General features: G+C 35.7%; 2 protein-coding genes across 2 annotated transcripts; one reads left to right on the top strand and one right to left on the bottom strand.

Annotated features, from left to right (window-relative positions):
• Positions 1 to 1995: 1995 nt before the first annotated feature.
• LOC123718033 (zinc finger protein 271-like) lies at positions 1996 to 9682 on the bottom strand. Its single transcript, XM_045674385.1, has 11 exons — positions 9473 to 9682; positions 9280 to 9391; positions 8844 to 8942; positions 8482 to 8674; positions 8108 to 8214; positions 7267 to 7394; positions 6620 to 6755; positions 5524 to 5657; positions 4297 to 4429; positions 3264 to 3436; positions 1996 to 2127 (listed from the first exon to the last, which is right to left on the bottom strand). The coding sequence occupies exons 1-11, from the start codon at positions 9602 to 9604 to the stop codon at positions 2068 to 2070; spliced, it is 1407 nt and encodes a 468-aa protein (XP_045530341.1). The 5' UTR covers positions 9605 to 9682; the 3' UTR covers positions 1996 to 2067.
• A 175-nt stretch (positions 9683 to 9857) lies between these two features.
• LOC123718117 lies at positions 9858 to 24928 on the top strand. The gene is made up of 10 exons (XM_045674509.1): positions 9858 to 10164; positions 16547 to 16692; positions 17381 to 17918; positions 19544 to 19728; positions 20159 to 20295; positions 20872 to 20987; positions 21796 to 21914; positions 23091 to 23217; positions 23746 to 23889; positions 24484 to 24928. The coding sequence occupies exons 1-10, from the start codon at positions 10101 to 10103 to the stop codon at positions 24597 to 24599; spliced, it is 1692 nt and encodes a 563-aa protein (XP_045530465.1). The 5' UTR covers positions 9858 to 10100; the 3' UTR covers positions 24600 to 24928.
• The last annotated feature ends 708 nt before the right edge of the window (positions 24929 to 25636 follow it).

The following is a 25636-nucleotide window of genomic DNA, read 5'->3' as shown; positions in this document are numbered from 1 at the left end:
TGAGAGGCGTCCGCTCGATCAAACATCCTCGTCGCGAACATCGGCAGGTAGCCGCGTGCGAATGTAACGGCAATAACATGCGATCTCGCTTGCGCGTAGATCTGCGATACGGATCCTACGTCATCGTTTCCGTCTTGTCGTTTGTCACTTATTTTAACGTTTACTATATTATAATTAATTTTACTTTTATATATAATTATCATTGGTTAATTAATTAATTTATTTAATTATTTAATTTTACTTTTATGCTTCATTTAAATTCACAATTTAGAATAGGTATAAGTTATTTTTAGGTTTATATAATACTTTAATAGTTTACAACAACGACTACAAACTGTAAATATTGTAAATAGGTATTTTTATGTTTTATACATGTAAGTTAACACATTATTTTGATTTTAACATCCTTACTAAGTTAATGCAAAAGTTATTAGGTAGATATATTATTAAATAAGATAATTAGGCCATAGGGCACTACAGACATTGCCTGCGGAAAGGATTCAAGAATTTTTAGAGAATCAATCCTATACAAAAAACTCACTGAAAAGTCTTTGGATATACCAAACCCGAGCCCTTTAACAGAAAACCACGGTACGGCACTACCTTACGTAATTGTAGGTGATGAAGCATTTGAAATCAGGTAACTTATGAAAAAAAAACTAACGGCTAACTTTAGCTCTTCGATATGTTAAATATACTTTTGGAATAGCCAGTAATAAATGGAGAATACTACATCGCCCTGTGGATATCACTATGGATTGTGCCGAACAGATTGTAAAGGCAATCACTGTTCTCCATAATTATGTTGGAATTAAATATGGATTTAGACCAGAAGAGATAAAAGAAGCAAATCTACTACAAGCAAGCTACTGCATCAGCGGATAACATCAAAACTAAATTCACAAACTATTTTATTAATGAAAGAATACTTCGATCGAATGATATAAATACATTTTCTACACACAAACACAGTTTTTTCAGTCTATCATTACAGAAAAGCAGAACAGTCGTTTTAAAATTTTATTTTTATAGGATTCTAAAGCCAAATCCCAAATTGCTGGCCTTTTCCGGACTTCATCAATTAGTAAATCGATTTTAATATCTTTAGATTCACTCATTTTGTACTGAATACGAAAGCAAGTCAAGTCAAGTCGAAAAAACTTATAAACGCGATGGAAGCGCGCGCTGAGGCCTTGTTACGGCGCGAACCACGCGGTTTGAAAATCACACGGGAACCGCGCCGATCTTATTTACATAGGTGTTTATATAATGGTCCACACATAATCGCGCGGTTACCGCCAATCAACCGCTAGAAAATATAATCGTGCGGCACCCGCGCGGTTTCATTACTACGAAGATCTTCCTCAGCGTTCATTTGCGTTGCGGGCACCGCGCGATTTACATGTCACAACATGAGCTCACGACTCGCTATGGATTTGACACAGAGTTATTTATCGATGAAGTGGAGAAAATACCTACAATATGGAATCTTCAGCGTGCTTTACAAATTGGCCATGTGTCAGTCGATCCCTTAATATTGGATGCACCCAGTACTGCCTTTTCTTTAGTTTCTGTATCAAGCACAGACACGCTAGTTCTTCTTCGACTTCCATCTTGAAACTGAACGCTAATTAACCGCCAATGTTTGAATAGTTAGTATAGTAGTAGACATTTTTGCGGTACCAACCGCACGATCTGACAATCGCGCGGTTTTCACCATGTCTGAACGAGCCCTAACACAAGGTCATGGCAAAGCGCGATCAACTGCGTCTAGACTTTTTCATTTATAAGTATAAATTTTTTTTTTATAAGTGTACATTGTGTTACCTATATGAATTAATTAAGTTTTTTGACTTCACAGAGTAGAGTAAAAGGCAACATACGAGAAACAACATTTGACATAAGAGACAACTCAAGTCTATGCAGCAAGCACATTTGCTATCTTAGTTCTTAATTAAATTGATTAAAAAGGAATAAAGGTTTAATAAAACTCCAAAGTAATAATTTTTTTATTACAAAAAAATAACATAACCGCTTTCGTGCTAAACAAAAATATTAAAAACAAAACTAAACATAATTGTGTTCCCGTCTTCTGTGATGGTTCCACGCATCGACATTTTGGAATAACTGCAAAATAAACAATATCAATGCAAGTCGGCGTTAATAAATAAATACAATCAATGGCGCTACAACCTTTTTAGGTCTAGGCTTCAGATTTCTGTATCTGTTTCATGATCATTTGTTAATCTAATAGGCTAGAAGGTTATCAGTCTTCTGTGCTTGACGCACGTTTTCGATTTTTTGGGTCTAAGGCAAGCCGGTTTCCTCACGATGTTTTCCTTCACCGTTCGAGCGAATGCTAAATGCGCACATAGAAAGAAAGTCCATTGGTGCACAGCTGATCGTACCTACGAACTCGGGGATGAGAATCGCACCCTGAAGCCATTCGGGCAAGACTGCTCTAGGCGTTAATTAATATCTTCGTTACAAGACAAGCGTCAACTAAGGGAGAAAGGCTAACGATTGTTCCTCCAAAGTAAAGGAAAGATCGCTGAGCAGTCGAAGCACTGACAAGCCTGTGCCCCAGCGGTCTTGTATTGGCGAGCGTAGATCGGCCGAAATGGGCTTTTTCCCACGACTAGCGCAAGCTTGTCTTATGGATTAGGTAACTATAAAAAAAGATCCGCAATCACCAATAAATTAACTGATTTACGCGCTTTTTACTCGCGAGCCCTCTGGCATTGAGACCGTCTATAAGCGGTATCAATTAACATCAGGCGAGCCATCTGCCTGCTTTAAAAAAACATCCATATAGCAAGATTTTTCATACCCCATATAACGTGAAATTGCTTTGTACCTTTGCAACTGTTTCAATTGTATTATAAAATTAAACTAAATATGTAATTATACATTCGTGCTCCTAGTTAATGAATTGTTAAAAAAACGGTTTTAGGGAGCGTTCAAGTATTACGTCACGCAATTTTTTGAGACTCTCCTCTCCCCCCCCCCCATGAAACGCGCCGTAACGTTTCTGTATCCAATACTAAAACGTTTCGTGACCACCCCCAGTGACCTTTTATACCTAAAACTTACCATTATGTGGTGTAAAGTAAAAAATCGTTACGTAATACTTGAACGCTACGAGAATAATCCTACATCGCGGTCTGGGTCTACCTCGTTATGGGGGGTACAGATCTCAGGGTTGGAATCCTGTAATTAGTGCACCGTGCAACCTGCGCGCGCGCAACCACCGAAATACATACCTCATGGCAGTATTCACAAGGGTACAATTGCAATCCGTGTGCCGTCACATGTGTGTGCAAATTTTCTGCCGACTCCATTTTGGCACCACATGTATCACAAATTAACGACTCGTTATCCGTATCAGCTTCTGTTTTCAGCCTCTTCGGCTCGCGTGGTTCATAGTAGGGACAGGCTAAGTATATTGAAGAATTGTTAAAAAATTACCAATTTAGCGTTGTACGGCGTCAATGGAGGCAAACAATAAATCAAAGTCGAATCAATTATTTTAATTACGACTAATCAAAGGCCACTTTTGAAAGACAAATTTACAAAATAAATATAAAAAAGGAGTTCATATCGAGAAGAATGAGCAAGAAACTTCATATTTACTCTTAAAATAGTTTTTGCAATGTAAATATAATTTTCTAGTCGTTGTGACAGACAGTCGTTGTGACAGACAGGTGTCCACCTGTAAAGCGGGCTTGCGGGTGTGTTGTCCTTTGAGAGAATGTTATGATTGTGTTGAGATTTAATTAACCGTACTCAGACAAACAAGATGGCGGATTATGATCAGCTGTTTTAAGATTTGTAATTTCTACTTTAAAAACATCACCAATAGCGCTATTACCTTCTAAGATTTATGTACCAAATAGTTTATCATTTATTTTCTCTCATAGGCAAAGTAAGCACTCAGCCTTACACACCATGTCATGCCAAAGTACTGCGGAATCCCGATTAGCGGAGTGCCGTATGTCAAAAACATAGGATTTGACATATGGAAGTCGTACGTTCAAAGTTTCCTCGTCGAAACAATAACGAATACAGGGGAATGCTCACCCTCTCCGCCCACTTCAAACCATTCGATTACATATTTAGGTAATTTTACTATTTCTAAATAAAAGAATAAAAAGGCATCACAATATTGCATCTGTGATGAAAAACTGACAGATGTCAAACACCATCTATTGAATTGTAAATGTCTTAAGTGACATAAGGTCAACATTCGCCTCTAGGATTGCTTAACATATCGAAGATAGCAAAATAAATACTCACGCCCGTGCCCAACGTGCGTCTTGTAGAACGTGACAAGCACTTTGTCCAATGTTTCTGTAACGATCATGTGCGCGGGACACGCCTTGCCCGTCTTGTAAATTTGTCTCTCTGGTGCTGGACGTTTGCCTTTACCCTAAATCAAAATGCAATTCTAGTGATCTGGCCAAGATGGACGCGCAGCCAGAGCCCGTAACCAACTAATTCAGACGTAGGATAGACGCGCATAAGGATTTAGTGTGCTGATTGCAAGTGTGGTCTACCCCCAGTTTAGTGCGTAGTTGGCAGCACTGCTGACGTCCTCCGTCTCTCTTGCTCTCGTAGTTAAGATATACTGAAGGAAACTTCCATCGCTCTCGCTCTCTCTTCTTCGTGTAGCTTATTGTTCAGTTAGGCCTCCGCCTGACTTTGTTGGCGCGACTGCCACGCCACCAAGCGGCAATTTGGGTTGCAGAAAGTTTTTCGTCAGAGCGCCCATAAAAACTGTGTTTCTATCCTACATCTGAATTAATTGCCACCACAATAGCGATTGCAATGATGACACCAATAATGGAGTAAACATGTGTTAAGATTTCAAAAACCATTTCAATTGTTATTTTTAAAAATTCTTCATTATATAAAAAGCCCGCCAAAACGCGTCACACAAGATGGCGTCGCAGTAATATGAGGTCCCAAACCGGTAAACACTAACCGAATGCTTAAAGTAAATTACATATTCTTAAACTTCTCCTTATCATTATATATTATTCTTAAACTCCACTGTATGAGGATTAGACAGGCGTAGACATGTATGCTATCATTGTCGATTCGACTAATTTATAACCGTTAAAAGTCACGCCGGCTGACGTATAAAACCAATGACTGTGTCTGTTGCATGACCATTTGTCAATCTAATAGGCAAGTAGGTGGTCAGTCTCCTGCGCCTGACACACACCGTCGACTTTTAGTCAAAGGCAAACTGGTTTCCTCGCGATGTTTTCCTTCAGAATTCGAGCTAATGTTAAAGACACACAAAGTCAATTAGTGTGTGCCGGGAAGCGAACATACGAACTCTGAGAGTCGCACGCTGAAGCCACTAGGTCAACACTAATGCACTCTGTTTTGTACAGATTACTGTCAGTAAAATTTTAATCATATGGAAAAGTGTTAGGAATAATGCCAGTATCAAAATGCGATGTATTTTCGGAAGCGATACTTTATCGAATACTATAAATACTTGTAAAATTATACCTGGTACACATATATGCCGGACTGACTACACATATAATGCGAGCGAACACCCTCTATAGTCTGTTTGCTCGCTGTTGTTTTGCGAAAACGATATTTTGTCTCCTCCTGTATAGCACTCTTGTAAAGAATGAAATCTAAAACAAAATGCGTGCGTGTACTAGTGTACCTTATTTTTCGAAAAATGATCTCCTATATGCAACTTTACAGAAATTTGTAAAATAAAGTTAAATTAGACAAAGTTTAACAAAAGGCTTTTATTATCATAGACATGAATTCAAATAATACAATTATTTCATTTTACCGTATTACTACAAGATTATTACAGAATTTCATTAATTGTAATAGATTTATTACTATCATTGTCATCGTTATTATATATTTTTGTTATTAATGGCTTCGAATCTCTTCGAATCAACCGTGGTAGGGACTAGTAAAAGATGGCGCGTAACGGAATAATGTGACGGAATTTTTTTCCAACGCAGATAAAAAAGTTTCAGTTCAATAATGATTGAACTATGATGAAACCCTGGCTTTTCATCAATTTAATTTTATATTGTGGTCGATATTTAGTTATTATATTGATACATGGAGAGATTGCGCCAAAAGTCACCTCATTGAATGAGCACAACGTACTTTTTTCTAATTATATAAGTAGATGCGTTGCCGGCCTTGGATAAATATGCTTTTGAAGTAAAACTTCTTTAGGCACATGACGGAATTTTTTTGACGAATACGTAGACACGAAGATGTGCAGCGTTTTTGTCGAAGAAAAGGGAGAGAGCGATTGAAAGAGAGTGAGAAAGGGAGATCGAGAAAAAATACACACTAATGGTTGATGTATTCGTTTAGTAGTTACATATTACAACTTTCGATAGCAATTCTGTAGCACAACGTCTTGTTATTTATTTATATTATCATGAGCATGTATCCCGAGTGTAAAGAGTGTGAATATAGATATACATATACTGGTACATGATCATCTATTGGGGCTTTTACCTTCGTAATAATTAATTTACAAAGAAGTGTCACTTCTGACATGTGTACTTTGTACGCACGCACTTTTTTTTAAAAAGACTACTACTACTTATAAACTTACCATCCATCGAACTAAATTCCAACTGTTCGACCTCTTCGGTCACGTTGTGTCTATTTAAGAGATGAGCACTAAAGTTAGATCCATAACTGACGCGTTCAGTGCACAAGGGGCAAAAGAAGGCTTTTCGTTTTTCTACCTATAAAAAAATATGTGGGAAATCTCACTTTTCATACAACAGGGGCCCAACCCGCAGGAGGCTCACCTGATGTTAAGTTATACCGCTGCCCATGAAAGCTCAATGCCAGAGGGCTCGCGAGTTCGTTGCCGACCTTTTTAGAAGGATCTCAAATTGTATTGGTTCGGAAATACTTAAGTGGGAAGCTGGTTCCACATTAAATGCCTTAAATCCTACTACCAACATGGAGATCACAGATAGTACTTCTTTAATTATGTTTTCGAAAACGTATAGAACTTCGAAGGGTAAGGATTCAAGGACAAAATATTCTGGTCACAATCCACTTACGAACAAAACCGTAACTTATAATTACCGATTCGATCTGAAAATTATATTCTAAATACTGTGATGTATTACCCAAGATCCTTCTGTATTCCTTACCCCCAGACCCAAAAAATCACAGAAAAAGAAGGAGGAGAAAAAAATGCCAACACAAAGAATATCTAACGGGTTTATAAAACTGATCTCTAACCTCAAAACCATGAGCCTTCCATAGATGATTGTTCAATATTTGTTTTTGGCTAAAGTCCCTGCCGCAAATGTGACACTTTTTGCGATCGCATGACGAGTACTTCGGCGAATGATCGTTGCACAGTTTCACTAAGGAAGGATTAGGGGTTGAGGAAAGTGGATTTACGGGAAAGAGCAATGAAGCCCATAGACAATAAAGCATAGACATATTAGTTTTCTTTTATATAATCTATGTCTTCAAAGTTTGATACTCTTGGTGTGTCATTTCTGAACTACGCGTAAAGTGTTTCATCAAACAGACTTTCTTCCTCTTCAGTCGCACTCTTCATTTTTGAAGGTCGGACACACAAACCCCCCCCCCCCAAACTTCCTCCACTCTCCCCTGTCTTCAAGCCTCTACGCCTGGGTGATGGTAAAACCCGAAAAAGACTTTAGTACTTTGTAAAATTGACGGTACAGGAACCACGCCTTTAAGTCCGTAACAATTACTGTTTAACTGGAAATCGAACCGCATTTTAATGCTATAGATGGCAGTGAACATGGATACATTTTTCCATGGGCAAGAGTCATCTGATAAGTGATATCGTCGCCCATTGATGACGACTCAGGATTACGAGCCCGAAGACTCGCCAGAATTGATTGAGAAATACTTCAATGGACACCTGGTTCCATAGTAGTGAGGTGAAGTGACACTCCATCATGCTCAGCTTTTTTAAATTTCATAATTATTGGGTAAAGAAAACATCATGTGTCGTTCTACTACCGTGTTCCAGTTCCCCAAAATTCAGGGGATCCCTAAGTTATTGAATCCGAAGTTTACAAATATTGAACTGGCTACTCACAGCCATGTTTCATCCTCAGGTGGGTGAAGCAAGCTTTCTTACTTTTATAAATATTTTCGCAAAAATGACAAGCATACTCGCGATTGTCCTCTTTGCCACTGTGACACCTAAAATAAAAGCAAAAATTTGGGAATGCTAGACTCCCTAGAGTGGCTTCTCTCATCTCTGAAGTCGTTAACTAACCAAAACTTTTATAAAAACTATGTTGCTACTATTATTCCTTATATAGAAAGAATTTTAAAAACATTAGTAATCATCATGTTCCATCAAAATCGGTTCAGTAGATTTAATAGATCCCCGCACATGCTGTTTACTAAAGTATTTAAAGTTGGAATACTTTTTTTAAAGTATTATACATTCCGAACGTTCTCTACCTTTTAAAGTGATCGGGTAGATCTCTTAGCGAGGCACCACAGAGGTTACACTCTCTCACTTGTTTTCCAGTACGAGGTTCCAGACCATGGACCAATCTTATATGGTGCTGGATCTCCTCAGGGGTGGATAGCTCCAGATTACAGTAGATACAAGTAGTTTCATCCAAGGCTTCAATTTCCACATCATCAAAGTCTATATAAGGATAATACAAATGTTATTTGCATTCAACAGCTAATTATCATTATCATGTTGCAAAAGCTAAAAAAGGTTTTTAGTTTTACCTGAGATATAAAATAATGTTGTTAAATTTATTATTAAGTGAATTGCTAATAGCAACACTGCAACTGGAATTCTAACTCACCATCACCATTCTTCTTGTGGCAAGAATTTCTGCAATGCCCTTGACTTGTGGAGGAGCTATCTCCTTCCTCTAATATAGTCTCATCTAGGTATTCTTCATCTGTAACGGGAAAAAGAGTATATTATATTTTACTTATAACATTAATCCACAATGGAGTTCAGATATCTGTTTGACTGAAAATTGTTTCCAAATAAACTGCAATTTAATTTTAATAATTTATAGAAAAACTTAAGCTTATGCCTCTCAAAACATGCCTATAAGCTCTGTGAACTTTGGCAACAATCAATAAAGATGAGTTTATTATTAACTGTTTACAAACTAATTAAGCTTCTAATATTACACCTGCAAAGTCTTTTAATATGTGTGTGTGACACTTAAAAGCTGAAGTTGTTAAACTTTTAGAATAGCAGCAGTAATAATAATTAAAATAACTTACTTTTGATTGTTTGTAGCATTCTTATATTTTCTGTGGTCTGGTTCTTGAAAAAGAGCGACTTCTCCAATGAATCAACACAAACAGCACATATATATTTAAAATCATTTGATATCTGAAATGTTTTATTATTTACTAAACAACATTCGCATACAGCAAAATACGTTACAGACACCAATAAAGACATAAATTTAACCTTAAATTCAAAACATGTTTCAAACATTTGCGCGTAGGTTTCATCATTATTTGTATAAATAGCAAATAGGTCGCATAAATCAGTTGTACTCATACAACTTACACAACCTATAAAGTCTTCTTCGTCCTCCATTTTTACCTCCTTACTTGCGAAACTTCAAATAAAATAAAAATGCATTTTGTAAAAAGTTCACGGCGACACATTTTATACACAATTTCCATTTGAAATTCGAATTTGGAGCGTTCAAGCAATTGTTTTCATTCGTTCATTGTTTTTTACCACAGATGAAGTTTAAAACAGTCTACACAGTGTTTAATATCAGTTCAAACTTCAAATGTCAAATAATAAATTGGGTCACTGTCAGTGAATTCAATGTCGACGCTTTCTTGGCAGCTGTCAAAGTGTTATGTGAAAAAGTTTATTATTTGCGTTGGATTTGTAAATAGTGGAACGATTGTGTAAACAAACAATTTTAAAATTGCCTTATTGCTTCGGCTCTAAACTCGTCGAGTATCTAAATTTATTTAGCTATGCGTGATCCGGTATATGTGACATTTCTTCCTAAGGACCAGCTATAGCAGTTCGTTCGCTTCAAGTGCATTATTTTCTTAACGAATAAATAACAACCATGAAGCTGGAGGTAGATAAGAGTCTGCTACCAATTAAGATTCACTTCTTCTTCTTCTTTGCTGGTAAGTTTATTATAAACAATTCTTTACCGTTATTCACTCTAATGTATTTAAATAAGTTATGTACCATGCATTAGACAATTAAGTACATTAAAATTTATATATATATATATATATCTAGTGGCGTTACAATATTTCCGAGTCCTCAGATATCTGAAATAATAATTTAATAATACTGATACAATAACTGACACTGGTTTTATAATTTGTATACTGTAAGAATAACTTTAAATTGCGGACAAGAATGGTGCGCAAGATTCGAACACAAAACCTACGGGATGAGTATTGGATGAGTAACCATTCGGCTGCTAATTAGTAATTCAAAGAATTTGGTAGGACTTTATCTGAGTTTAGGGTAAAAATATTATTCATTTTCAATATATTAGTTTCGTATTTTTTTTTAATTTACCTAAAAGTATCTCCATCAATTTATGATTTCCGTCACTACTATCATTTTGCCAAAATGCTTTCAAATAATATGTTAATTTTATCTAGGCCTAGTTTTAGTGCTATAATACATATACAGTCAAAACCATTTACGATACATCGTTATGTTATCGTTTGGGGCTCCTAAAACGTTACGATGCGGAGCGGGGATTGAATTACGCGTTATTGTTTATATTATTTTCGGTTTTTCCAGTACTTAGTACCATATAATGGTAACTTTTAGGTATAAAGAGTGATGTTAACGAAATGTTTTATTATAACGTACAGGAAATATGGCATGTTTCATATTATGAATCTCCAAAAATTACGTCACAATTTTTAATTATTATTATTGTTACTGTGTAGGTTAAGAATATTGTAATTACTATGTGTGTTGGAAAAAAAATGTAATAGTTAAGTAAATGAATATAGCAGACGTTTTCCTGTCTTAGCCTATACGGTCGCACAACTACAAAAAAGTACATTGTTTCTTACCATTTTTTGTCATCGTTTCTTGAAGTATGGCAAATGGAAAAAATATATGGTGGAGTTGAGTATTTTATGTATCCATTTTGAAGAATCGATACACAATTTAAATAACTTCGCTCGATAGAAAAAAAATCCGAACATAGCCAATTTTTGACACTTTGAATTCATTTTATGACGAAAATGTGTATAGAACATGATTTTGAAATTTACACGATATATTTTATCGCAAGACAAGTAATACATTTCAGAAAAAAATTGTTAAAATTACATTAATTTAATGTTTTACATAACTAATTGTTATTACGGGCCGGCGCGCCTCAGCGCTCCAGCTCTCCATTGCGTACCGCAGTCCACTCCGAGACACTGACACAGCAATGCGTGCTGGGATAGAACATACCTTCTGCCAATAACAAACACAACAAAAAAAGAATTTGCGAAATCGGTCCAGCCGTTCACGCGTGATTCCGTGACCATTTATATATATATATAAATGGTCACGGAATATACGGATATATATATATATATATATATATATATATATATATATATATATACATATATATTGTATAATGGAACCATGCAAATAATTATATCTTGATGCTTATTGCTTTGATGCCAACTTAAGTGTTTAGAAATGAGTATTAATAAAGATAAATTGTCTACGAGGTCAGGTTCTAACTATACATATCTGATTAATTATCAAAATCATTATCTGTATCTATTAACATAGATAAAGAAAGATATATCTATATATGTATAAAATTCTCGTGTCACAATGTACGTTCCCATACTCCTCCGAAACGTCTCGACCGAGGCTTATGAATTTTTTTATGCATATTCAGTAAGTCTGAGAATCGGCTATCTATCTTTCAAACCCCTAAGTGATAAGGGGTTTACACCCCAAAATTAATATATAAATATTTATTAACACTTCGTTACACTATAGAAAATAAAAAAATGAACATAATTAAATCAAAAGGAGGGCAACTGGCGGCCCTATCGCTTTCAAGCGATCTCTTCCAGGCAACCGCTGTGAGTAAAGAAAAAAAATGTATTAAATTACATAAGATAGGCAAGTAGTGCAAAAATACATGTTATACACAGTTATTAAGACAAAAACTAAACAGGAAAAAAACAACAAACTAAACTAAAAAGATGATACATTGAAAATAGAAAGTAGAAAGACACATAAATCACGATAATTTTAGATCAGTGTCACGTCAGTTAGTAGTTAGTAAGAAAGTTGGGGGTGCGGATTTTTATGATACAACATACATCATTTACACCTATCTACTTCAACCCCTATATTTTATTTGATAATTAGAAAATTATGACTTGAACTCTGAGGTTTTATATAGAGAAAAATTCACAGAAAAACCTAAAAAGTTTTCTTTCCGGAAAACCGAACAGTCTCTGGGGTAGCTTAGCAAGATGTTCCATGTTGGTATGAACTAAAAAGGTTGGTTAAGTGCCATGTAATCACAGTTAGGAGACACGAAGTTCGATTGAACTCCTCTTAAATGGCTGGACCTGGATTTGAATGATTTTTTTTGTATGCATTTAAGTGGTGCCCTAGATGGTTTAGATTCACAAATCAGTTTATATAAGTTATTTATCTGTACAGCAAATAAACAGCTGGATATAATATCTTCTGTGCATGTGTTCGTCATTAAACTCTTTAATGGCTGGACAGAACTTGATGCAGTGTGTGTTCAAGTGGATTCAAGAATGGTTTACATTATTAGATTTTTTTGTAAGACCTGTACGGGACAACGTTTTTGGATTCGCTAGTATATATGTCGCAGAAAACTAGTTAAATGAGAGAGTTAATTGAATCTCTAGACAGTTAATTAAATTTCGATATTCAATCAAGTCGCTAGCATTTTGATTTAAATAAAGCAACGTCGAAAACGTTTAACTATCTGTCTGACCGAAAGCCAGCGTGTTGATTAACAATGTAAACGCAAACGTGTCTCGTGATTTGTACTAAAATAAAATAGTATTTCGGTTTGAATTTTGTCACTTTAGAGTGTGAATTAATGTCTATTTTTGCTTCCTCTCATCGCTATTTTCCCTTTATTTAACTATAATAACTTAAAGTTTGATAATCACTTCTTCAGTTCAATGATGGTATCATTTGAACTATTAGTTTTTTTTTTTTATTTTTTAGGATTTTAAAAAGTCTTTAAGGTATGTATCCGAAATGGTAGAGTTTCAGCAGTGCCTTATAGCAACTGAGATCAGGTCAACCTCCCCCTAATAACTTTCGTACTAACTACTAACTGACGTGAGACTGATCTTGTATTAGATTATCGTGATTCCCGTGCACTTTTTACTTTTTGTTCTTCATGTATCCCTGTATCAGTTTAGTTTATGTCTTTTCCTGGTTAGTTTCTTCTTTATAGCTATATGTAATATGTATTTTTGCACTTCTTGCCTACCTTATGTAATTTAATACATTTTTTTTCTTTACTCACAGTGGTTGCCTGGAAGAGGTCGCTCGAAAGCGATAATAATTATGTTTAATTTCAAATAAATTGCATTCTAAATTGCACACAACATTATTATTAATAAAATCGTGCAAATTTCTCACGTGAACGCCGATCCACGGTCAAGGTTGGCCCTAAATTACAGTTTCCGACATACGGTTCTATTACTAACCGACTTTTGGTTGACGAGAAGTTTACGTCGATAATCGTGTGATTTTTTTTAAATTAAGTTAATAGTGAGAACTTTGAGAACTATTATTGTATGTTATATGTTAACTTTGGAGATAAAAAGCTTCTCTCAACTAGGGTCGATGATCATAATTTTTTTTTTTTTTTTGTAATAGGAGGCAAACGGATACATTGCCAGAAGGCTCGTAAGTGCATTGGTGGCCTTTCAAGAATTGGTTCGAAGTCGAATTGGTTCAGAAATACTTCAGTGGACAGCTGGTTCCACATAGTGGTGGTGCGTGGCAAGAGCTGCCTTAGAAAACGCTCAGTTGTGGAACGACGGACGTCGAGGTGATACGGATGGTATTTTGTATTTTGCCTTGACGTCAGATAATGAAACTCAACTGCGGGTATTAGACCGAAAAACTCTTCTGAACACTCCCCATGGTAAATGCGGTAGACGATGCGGAGAGACCCAACATCTCTACGCAACGCCAAGGGATCAAGCCGCACGGAAAGTGATTGGTCGTCGACGATTCGAATCGCTCTTCGTTGAATACGGTTAAGTGGAAGGAGCTGGTACTGGGGAGCTCCCAGAGGTGAGAACAGTATTCCACGTGGGACCGAATTTGCGCTTTATAGAGTTGCAAGCGGTGGCCTGGAGTGAAGTACCGTCTCGCCTTGCTGAGCACATCAAGCTTAAAATATTGTAACATCGTCCACACAAGCAAATCAATTTACGAAACAAATTATGTCTTCTAACGTACGGATACACAAATCAAGTTTATTAAATAAACTCTGAACGCGCGTTCATTCACTGCGCACCGGTTGTTGCCTTCGTTCATTCTCCGTAGTCTAGATCCCTCATTCTCTCTCACACTTCCCAACTCCTCTTTATCAACAAAGACATGGATTACAAGGTTCTTCTTTATCAAAATTACTTTTCCTTCGGTCAGTTGATAATGTCTTTAATTTATTTTACTATTATTTATTTCATGTGGAACATGGTCCTTATGCAGCTCCTTACAAACGTTGTGTAATATAAAAAAAAAACTTGGCGATTAAAAAGAGTGGCGGAGAGTTTATTGCCAGTTCTTCTCTTCCGTTCTACGCCATTGAGAACTGGCAGTGAATGTAAAATTAGAAGCATTTAATGTATATTTCTTTTTTATTGACGTTAATAAGTGTACATTGTGTTACCTATATGAACAAATGATTTTTGACTTTAATAACGTGTTCAGTTTTAAATATCGAACATTAGATGTTGAGCTTTTGATTATGACATCGATGTCATAATCGATGTTTTTCTAACATCAACTCTCAACTCACGAATCACTCACTCACCGAATGATAAACAAAGTGAAGACTAAAAAAACAATAAGGGGTTTAATCTTGGTAACTGTAATCTTTAGTATGTCTATATGAGTCTTTGCTTGGCATTAGTCTCGTCCTTACGATCGTGTTAATGTTTAGTTTTCCTTATAAAAACCCATTGTAAAATGCTTAGACACTTACATAATGTGCGGATAGGATTATGACCCGTAAAGTATAATTGTAATGGTTGGATTAACTTACCAAACAGATAGTAATGTTAACAGACAGATAATGTTACAAATAATAACACTAATTTATCTTTGAGCACTATAGATACATTTAAACTTTATTTATTAACGCCTGTTAGAGATATTCTGCGGCCTATGAAATATTAATCGTTTAATGAAACAAAAGCCTGCGACTCATCCTCTCATATTCGCATTTAACAAGGATACTGTATGGAGTAGATATGTGGACTGTTCTGGCTCGAGACATCGGAAATGGAAAGATGCAGAAACCCCAGTTTATAATTAAGTTCAGACAGTTCTCCATATTAAATTTAAAATTTAATTTTTGTATTATATAGGTATATAGAAATTTTTGGGATATATATGTGTTTAAAAAACATCAAAACATAGGAGGACCTCCTAGTATTTATATCTGAGAACGAGCGTCTAAGAAATTATAAATATGCATCAGTGATAGTTTTAACATCGATTTGACCTACATACACTTTTGTAAAGAATATTGTAGATATTGTTAGAAACTAATATTTTTTATTATATACTAGCGGACCCAGACGTAGTCCTGTCTTAAGTATGAATATTGATTTCGAATTGGTATAATTAACTAATAATGCTTTATGATAAACAACATTCTTTTTTTTTCTGGCGCGTATATAAATAGTTTTGTTGGTATATATGGGTACTGGCGACATGTAACTGGCCATGTGAAAAACATGGATTTTCAAGATGCCACAAACAATTAGCGACTGTAATTATTTTATATGTATTTTATCAATATAATAACTCCGATCCTCTTTAACGATATTTGCAGCACGCATTCTGTCAATGTTATGTCAAACGCCATAAGGTTAAATGAAAAAGTTTTGAATTGTAATAAATTTGCTATAGTAACAAAAGTATTCTTAAATTTTCTAATTTTCCACGCAATTATCTTAATTTTTTTCTGACAATAACAAAAAGAATTAACGAAATCGGTCCAGCCGTTCACGCGTCATGCCGTGACAAAGGGAAATAGGGATTCATTTTTATATATGTGTGTTTGTTACTGTCAGGAAAAGGTCCTTATGAAAGAAAATTGAGGAATACTTTTGTTACGATAACATTTTTTTTCTGTGCATAGCGTCTTTACAATTGAACAACTAAAGTGTTCTCCTGCGCAGGATAAGTTACGTTACGCAGGTCGGTTAGTTTTTGAAAACTGGCTGTTTATATGACCATCGACAAAAGAATAAAAAATCTATTTGTCAATTTCAGCTCTAGGTCCAATCCTGCCACAGATAAATGTCTTCGGTCGTCAGCTGGGCGTGTCCGCGGCTGTCATGGGAATGGTGACAGCTGTGTTGCCACTTCTGTGGGCCGCTGCTAAACCAATGGTTGGTTATGTAGTGGATTATTGGCCGGTGAGATATTTTTATTTTATTCTATCATCTGCTTTCCTAGACAAGCCTTTAAGAATTGCGGGTTTCCTCACGATGTTTGCCTTCACTCTTATGAAGGCAAACATCGCCTAGAAGACAAACTCCAACTCCGGCTGGTTCGTTATGTTTAGTGAATAAGTTCCTTAACCATAAGAGTATATCATAGAGCAGTGTTGGCCTAGTGGCTTCAGAGTTCGACTCGTACTGAGGTCGTAGGTTGTATCCCCGGCTATGCACCAATGAACTCTATATTTACACATTAAACATTTGATCGAACGGTGAAGGAAAGCATCCTGAGGAAACCGGCTTGCCTTAGATCCAAATGGTCGATGGCGTGTGTCAGGCACAGCTGATCACCTATTTGTCTATTAGGTTGACAAATAGCATGAAACATATACAGAAATCTGAGACCCAGAACTATATAGGTTTAAGCTGATTTATTGTAGCGTATACAAGTGTGTCATTTTGAATAAAAATATCGCTTTTACGGAGTAGTACTGAAATTTAAATTCAAATTCAATATCATTTATTAAGTGAAAGTACACTTATGTACAATGTACACTTATAAAGGTCTATGAAAAATCTAGACATTAAAATTATTTTTTCTTAACATGTCTGTATACTTATGTCCACGCGTTAGAAGTCATATTTTTTATTTTATTTGTTCCAGAATCACAGAAAACTAGTATTTATGCTTCTTATTATAATAATGTCTGGCTCATATTGTTGTCTATGGTTCCTGCCTGTACCCGACGAGTCTGAAAAAATCGTAGAATCGATATACAACCTCAACGACACAATATATATAAAACCGCACTCAACCTTAGATAGTTTGATACTTGACAAGTACAACTGCCACTGGAATTGTTCCACAGACTACAAATTTAATGTGTATCTATCTAACTCCACGCACGTAAGCACTATGTATATAGACGGAGCAGTGACAAATACATCTTGCTCGGTCTTACATATGCAAATGGAGACTGGAGGTAGCGAGATAGCATGCCTACCGATACAGGACTGCAATTTACTCTGCTACGAAGCGACGTTAGATGCGCGGGAAAATATTGATGGCTGGATTGACGAAAGTTATTCGAGTTTTTACACGACACTGACGTTTTGGGGATTTGTACTCATGATGAGCGTGGGGACAGTCGCGTTTAATGTTGCTAACTGTATTGGGGATGCTGTTTGCTTTGATGTTTTGGGTGAGTGCACGGCTGTTGTAATTAAAGCGGTTTTGAAGACACAGAAGACTGTTTTTTTATAGAACAGGGAGCTAAGGGGTAGGATGCCAGAGCATCCGGAATCCGAATGTAAGCTAATTTAAAATGCGTAACTCCTTGCTTAAACTTATACCTAATATTGTTACGAGCTAGGGGATCGGATAGAAAATGCCGTAGATCTCTCGCAAGGGTTTATTTCTAAATAAATCGATGAGGAATTTATAAACACAAAAAAGGTGCAAATGTAAACTAATTAAACACACAAAATACAGTCACTAATTACTTTAATTACACACACAGTACTATATCACTCGTCACTTCACTTTATTCGCGCTTTATGTCCTCGGTGTTTATCTCTTGATATCGCATTCGAAACTAAACCACCGTCTCGGCTCGCATATATATCATTGGGAATGATCTTGAACGATGTTCGAGAATTCTCTACTGATCGCAGGATTGCTACTGAGTAGCGATTGCACAATTCTAGAACGTCCGTACTCTTAATCACTTTAGCACATTGCTCCGTCCTTGTCGTACGGCGTTCTAGAGTCCTCAGTCTATCTTTGAGAAGGTTCCGATCTTTCCTCTCTCTGGCGTACCATTCCGTCCTTGTCCGACACCTAGAAAATTCTGTCTAGAAGAATTCCTTCATTAAAGCGCCTTAAAACTGATTTTCTGAAAAAATGTTTCAGTCTCCTGATAACTAGAGTAACATTATGCAAATTACAATTTTCTTATATGTGATTGACCCCTGAAACAGTCAGAAATCACATTTCAGCTTGCTGAAAAGTTCTCCAAATAGTGGAAAAATCTAGAAACATTGCAGTCAACCCGTCCTTGTACTAATATCTATTCTATGTGTCGTACTTTCTTTACTATTAGTAAGCAAGTAAGTGAACTGTTCAGAGCTAAAATCACTACAGCTGGCATTGCAATGCTCCACCATAGAAAATGTCACTTGCGAGCTTTCTGGCAATAAGGTTGTCAATGGGCTGCGGTATCAGTAAACATCAGATGAGCCTCCTGCCCGATTGCCTCCAAATAAAAATAAAATTGTCCTCAGAAAGCCTAACAAACAATACTGTTTTAGGACAAAAATGCGTTAAATTTTCAGTTCCGTGTATTGCTTTATTGTAAATTAGGTTTGGTCAGTCTTGTTGCCTAGGAACGTTTAGGAAACTCGTTAAACGTTTCATTCCCTCACTTATCTGACGGAACTTTAGCGACTTGATTGAATATCGATTTTTGATTAACTGTCTAAAACTTTAATTAACTCTCCGATTTAACTACTTTACTGCGACATATACATTATAATGCCCTCTATCATATATTTAAACAATTCCAAATTCCGACTGCAAAAACCAACATAGACACCTCCCTTTGCAATTATAATGGATAAACCAGTAATTTTCTGGAGCTGGATTCAGTGGAAAGCTGATTAATTTTAAAGAAAGCATTGTTACGTGCCTGTATGCCTAATCCGCTGACTAGCAAAAGCTAGTGATTTTTTTAATAATATTTATGTTTACCAACATTTTAGATAACTTTTAGTAGACCTAGACATAGTACTATGTATGATGGGGTGAACTTTAATAAATCAATTTTAGGACCTGATGGAGGGTCAAAGTACGGTTCCCAGAGGGCATGGGGCACAGTGGGATATGGCATAACAGCTTTATTGGGTGGCTGGCTTATTGATCTCTTCTCTGGGACATATAAGAATTTCACCCCTGCGTTTATTATAGCAATCGTGGCCACCTTCGTGGATTTGGCCAGCTGCAGGATGTTAACTGTGAGTATTTTTTACTCTAAGCTGTCCTGGGGACACTGAACACTGAACAGATTTGTTTAGGAGTAACTTTCTTGTCACGTGACCATTTCCGATGTCACGTTAGTGTGGCAAGGCAGTCGGTTTTGCCTCAAGCTCCTGATCGAGATGATCCTTATGGAGCCGTTCAAGTGTAAGCAGATTTCTTCTGTCAGTGACATTGCTCGACGAGACAGTTCATAATGCGTTGACTATAGACAAATTGCATACATATGACTATAGTTAGTGTTGCTATAATAGCATACTTAGCGACCCCGGAGACGGCTTTAAATTGACGGGCAATATTTAAGAATCGTTTATCTGAATGATCACTGTAAATATTAACACATTAGCAAGACCTCAAATATATGATGTCTCTATGACAAATCATATTTAAAAATTATATTTTTTGCAGCTACCCTCCCTTTCGAGTCCCACAGATTCCGGTAAAGCTTTAAAAAAAATATTGAAGATACCAAAAGTTGCTGTCTTCATAATATTCGCGGTCGTGGCCGGGTTTTTCGACAGTTTCATCATTTATTATATGTTTTGGTAAGTTTTGCATATTCTTTGGAGAATGTATATTTTGTTGAAGGCTCGGTATATGTGCGCGTGCAGAAATTTACACACCCTTTCGGTGTTATTGTAAATAAATTAGAACTCACACAAGAACAATTTTCGTTGAATTCGAGCTGCTTTTAAGACTCCAAAAAAAATTCTGCCACTATGACGTAGCTCACTAAAATCTGTCTGACAAGTTATATCCGTCAAAATCTCTTTACACCTTTAAAAATATTCGAGAATGTCGCAAATCTTCCTTATAATAATCTTCAAATATAATAAATTTTGCACTAATTATAACAATTTACTTGTTTATTCGATCATTAATTGAATTAAAGTCGGCATCACAAGAGTTTGTGGCAAGAGAATCCTAGTGATGTTTGTCCCAGAGGTTCCAGCAGTGCTAAATTACCTTTCTTTTCTGGCAACACCGTTCGGTCATTATACATTGACAGTGCACATTTTAACACGAAAACATGTTAGACAGTTCACACTTGACAGTTGACGTAAAAATCACATTCGTTCGTACATTTGCACAGACTATATTGCTGTATATCTATCTTACAGGTTTTTAGAAGAATTAGCGGAGGTGACTGGATCAAAATCGAATATCAAACTTATCGAAGGCACCATTGTGGCCGGACAGAGTTTTATTGGCGAAGTGTTGTTTTTCTTTTTTTCCGGTGAGTTTTTGTTATTCATCTCTTCATAAAATTTGGAGGAAACCGGCTTGCACGATAGGTTGATCACCTACTTGCCTATTAGATTGACAGAAAAGATTGAAACGCCACTGATTTATTTTATTTATTTAATTGCAATAACCGTTTTGTGCTAGAAGGCATTAAAAGTCAAAGTCAAAAATCATTTATTCATATAGGTAACACAATATACACTTATGAACGTCAAAAAAAAGAAATATACATTAAATGCTTCTACACGGAGGAGAAGAACTGGCAATAAACTCTCCGACACTCTTTTTAATCGCCAAGTTTTTTTTTGTATTGCACAACGTTTATAAGGAGCTGCAACCATCACACCATGTTCCACATGACATCAGCAGGAGACATTGTGAAATAGGAGCACGCACTTACATTCTCGTGGGAACAACACGCAAATACATAGTCGAAATAACTAACATCACAGCATACACGAATTCAAGTCCGACCAGTCATCATAAGTAGCACTCGTTCACGAGTATCACGCATGGCCAGCCATTCGATTCAGGTCTTACATCTAATCTATATTTTATAAGAAATTTACACTTACGTGTCGAAGAGAAACATGATGAGGAATGGGGCGGCATGTTTTAGAATGTGCGTCAGTCAAATCATCTAGAGTGGAAAGAGAACTGGCTTGGCTGTTAAGCGAGCTAATACTATTCGAATTAATTTATTAAAATTTCATTTACAACGGTTCTCTTTCTGCACAGACTACATACAAATCAATGGAGTGGTATGACATTACCAGTAGTCAGCTAATAATATATTTCAGGAAAAATATTGAACCGTTGGGGCTATGGCACTACTCTTACTTTTTGCCTCTTCTTCTACGGAGTGCGAATGATCGCTATCTCCCTCATACAGCATCCATGGCATCTTGTCTTTGTTGAGGTAATAAAACTTTAAAGTGTGTAATCATTTCATAACTTTTTGAGGGTAATTGTGATTAGGGAGCGTTAAGTATTACGTAACAAATTGTGGTGTTTGAATTACGTTATGTAAGTTAGGTAGGTTAGGTAGCTAGGTATTAAGAGTCACTGGGGTTGGTCACGAAACGTTTTACTATTGGATACAGAAAACGATGCGGTGGCGTTTCATGGGGGGGGGGGTCAAGAATCTCCAAAAATACTTGAACGCTCCCTTAGTGACAGGATCTTATTGTTAAAAATTTACACTTGTAAGTAAAAGAGAAATTATTATTATACTTGCAATTATTTAGTTCATTAACCGCTAACCTCTAGAAACAACCACTTGTGAACTGACAACGGGTCTGCTCCATGACAGTTCCAGTACTTAGTCTTTCTATGTTGTGTTATTTTATGTTTTGTATGTGGAGGGATCTTTAATAGTAGCTTATTTTGTTAAACTTAAAGCTCAGGTTGTGTCACGTGATCGTAGCAATGCGTCTGTTGTCTTGAAATCTGTGATTGCATGTCTGTGGATTTGACATGAAGGCAAATATTGTTAATGTCACATTTGACAGCCTCAAGTTATATGAATGTTTTAAGTCTATATGTACTGTCAACAATGTATTGGCAATTTTGATCACGCGTTCTTTTTTCGATTTATATTTTTATTGTTATGTTTGATTGTAACTAAATTCATTTAGATCATATAAAAAGCGTTGGCCTAGTGGCTTGAACGTGCTGTTTTCATCGCTGATGTCTACCATCCCTGGCTGTGCCTAATGGATTTTTCTATATCTCACTCTTTCTAACACTCTCGTACTATGAAGAAAAACTTGAGGAATCCGGCATGCCTAACCCAACAAAGAGCTAGCGCATGTCAGGCACTGAAGGTCTAACCTAACCTAACCTACCTATTAGAAGATGATAATGAACACGCAATAAATACATAAATCTGGAGCCACCTTTCACCAAGAGTTGTGGCATCACTGTTTTTTTAAACCTTATGTTTCCCGCAACCATTTTAGTTGATATTGTTTTTGACAGATTATAATTTCTAATGAATGCGTTGACTGTATGTACATTACAATATTTGACAGTTTATAATGTCGTAAGATTATAATTTAAATGATTTTAATATTTTATCCCATATTACCTTTAGAGTATAATGCAAGGTCCGACTTACGCATTATGTTATTCAACGATAGTTGGCTATGCAGCTCACGTTGCACCGGAAGGTTACTCAGCAACTGTACAAGGTATTGTCGCTGGGATGGACGATGGTGTGGGTAAGTTGGTAAAAAATTTAGAACTGCCCCGTATTTATATTTTATGCGAAACATAACATTAGTATCGATTAACAACTGTCAATTCGCTGTCAAGCTCATAACAAAGTTATAATCTATACGGAAAGAGAACCGGCGTGGTTGTGTGTGTCGCAATTATAATTCTTATCTAAACTAAACGACACGTTAATTCCCAAAAATTGTATACTTTATTCATCATGTATCCAGATTATTCTCGAACTATATTAATGTAAGTGTTGTCAACGTAATACTTATAGGTCTGTAGTTCTATAATCTATGCTGCGATGACATCATACCTTAAAACGCGCTATCAAAGGTATTCCGGATACGGATAGCACTTCTCGACTAGTCAGTGGTTCGAATGGCTCAGAATCCTTTTGATCTGTGAAGACCCTTCCACCTTCCATAACTGTGGGTGAACCACAGTTGTCTTTCCCCACAGATTTTATAATTATATCAAATTATATACATTCAAAACTATAATTTTTAATATTAATATATATTTTGCAGGTTTCGCTCTCGGATCCCTAGTAGGGGGTCAACTGTACAGTCGTGCGGGGGGTAGAGGGTCATTTCGAATATTGGCTGGTATTGCACTTTTTGCTGCGGCTGTCCATGCGCTATTGTTCGCTTGGCTTACGCGAAATGATTCAGGTACTATTTGCTTTATTTTTATGCCAAATAATGTAAAAAAACTTAAACCGTCAATATTTACCTTATTCAAAAAATGTAACCCGTTGATATCGCAATAGCTACTAAATCGATTTTAATATATGATAGAATCTTTTCTTGCTTACACATACATACGAAACAAACGCACCTGGACACCAAAATATCACATAAGCAGGCATTGTTGGCTTCAGTATACGACTCTCATCCCTTATGGACTTTCTATATGTTCATCAAACTCGCTCGTACGGAGGACATCGTAAGCAAACCGGCATGTCTCTGGATTCCGACGACATATGTCAGACAGAAGGCTGGTCTACTTGTCTATGACCAGACAAGATCTATGCCAGACTAGTTTTGTTTAATTTATACGTCACAAATTAAGACTTACACAAATATGTCCAGTGTTGCCGTATTCCGTCAAATATATTACGGCAATAGTAATCATTGTGCATTGAGAAAAAAAATCACAGTAAAGTTCACGCTAAAGTAATAATAAAACAATCTTACTAATGCCAAAATGTTCGGCAAGGCTTGACTGCAAAATGGCAACAGTAAACACTAATTATGACATTACAGAACAAAAGCGACCGAAAGTGACGTCACAAGATGAGGGCGAAATAATGCTAGCATTAAATAATGGCATTTATCAGGACACAGTTGTCCCAGTTGTAAAGAAGAATAGTCTTTTATAAATTTTATTACTGTGATAGACAATTCAAGAGCTTTATATTATAATATATAATATTTTTATCTATTGTTAGTTGTAGGGAGATTTTGAATTTTTTCCAATCGTTTGGACAGTTTTTAGAGGTTGCCAACCTAAAAAGACAGAGGTCTTATTTATATAATCTATTGTTGTTCTATTGTTTTTGATGTCTGATCTGTGCCAAATATTAAAAAAATATATAAACAGATAAAAATTCCAAAGACGCGCTTGTTCATTAGCAATTATCCTACATATCATAAGTACATATTTTACTACTTTGTCTAAAATGTAATTTTTATATAAATTTTGAATAAAACTTATATTTCAAAGTATTTTTATTTATTATCATTCATTGTTATTAAAAACTACCTGATAAGTATTCAAAGAATGATACCCATATAAAAATTATTAAATTCTTTCCCCTTTGTATAATTAGGAATATTTAGTGTTTTGAGTTTTCCTTGGTTATATGACCTCACATAAATTAGATTGTTCTAAAGCCTTTTTTTATTAAGGAATAATTTTATTGCTACGTATAGTTATCAACTATAAAAAGCTTAAGACAAGGTTTAGGCTTTAGCTAATATTTTTTAGATAGTGTAATCAGTCCAGTATTTTAAGATTATCTTTTCTAACTCCATCCAAGGAGTTGTATAGACTTATATAAAGTAATATTTATTCATAAATTATACTTATGACGTCAATCAGACTGCGCGTAACATGAATTTTTAAGTCTGTTTTGAATTGTAAAAATTAAAAATACTTTTACTTAATTATTTACATATGTTACAATGTAAACGTTTCAAGACATTCATGTTTTTTATATTTTTAAGAATCGCCAAATTACCGTGTCTATATATGGAGTATCTAATATCTTGCACTGATAGTATAGTTGACTTTGTTGTTTGTTTAAATAAATTCCCAAATATATTATTTATTTGCTAAATAATAGCTACGAAAGACATACATCGAAATCCTGATTACAAAGTATTAACTATTAAACTTTACTTTTTATATACTTAT

The sequence above is a fragment of the Pieris brassicae genome, chromosome 14 (assembly GCF_905147105.1).
Source record: "Pieris brassicae chromosome 14, ilPieBrab1.1, whole genome shotgun sequence".
NCBI lineage: Eukaryota > Metazoa > Arthropoda > Insecta > Lepidoptera > Pieridae > Pieris > Pieris brassicae.
Note: the sequence above shows the minus strand (reverse complement) of the source record. Positions and strands in the feature narration are given on the sequence as shown.

What these genes read in the sequence shown, in the direction of transcription:
- LOC123718033 (XM_045674385.1), bottom strand. Translation starts at nt 9,604, where the DNA reads ATGGAGGACGAAGAAGACTTTATAGGTTGTGTAAGTTGTATGAGTACA. An exon ending in CCTGAGGATGAAACATGGCT is followed by an intron (nt 7,395 to 8,107) that starts GTGAGTAGCCAG and finishes ATCCTTCCTTAG; the next exon opens with TGAAACTGTGCAACGATCAT. An exon ending in GGAAGGCTCATGGTTTTGAG is followed by an intron (nt 6,756 to 7,266) that starts GTTAGAGATCAG and finishes ATTTTTTTATAG; the next exon opens with GTAGAAAAACGAAAAGCCTT.
- LOC123718117 (XM_045674509.1), top strand. Translation starts at nt 10,101, where the DNA reads ATGAAGCTGGAGGTAGATAAGAGTCTGCTACCAATTAAGATTCACTTC. An exon ending in CTTCTTCTTCTTCTTTGCTG is followed by an intron (nt 10,165 to 16,546) that starts GTAAGTTTATTA and finishes TGTCAATTTCAG; the next exon opens with CTCTAGGTCCAATCCTGCCA. An exon ending in GCTTACGCGAAATGATTCAG is followed by an intron (nt 23,890 to 24,483) that starts GTACTATTTGCT and finishes ATGACATTACAG; the next exon opens with AACAAAAGCGACCGAAAGTG.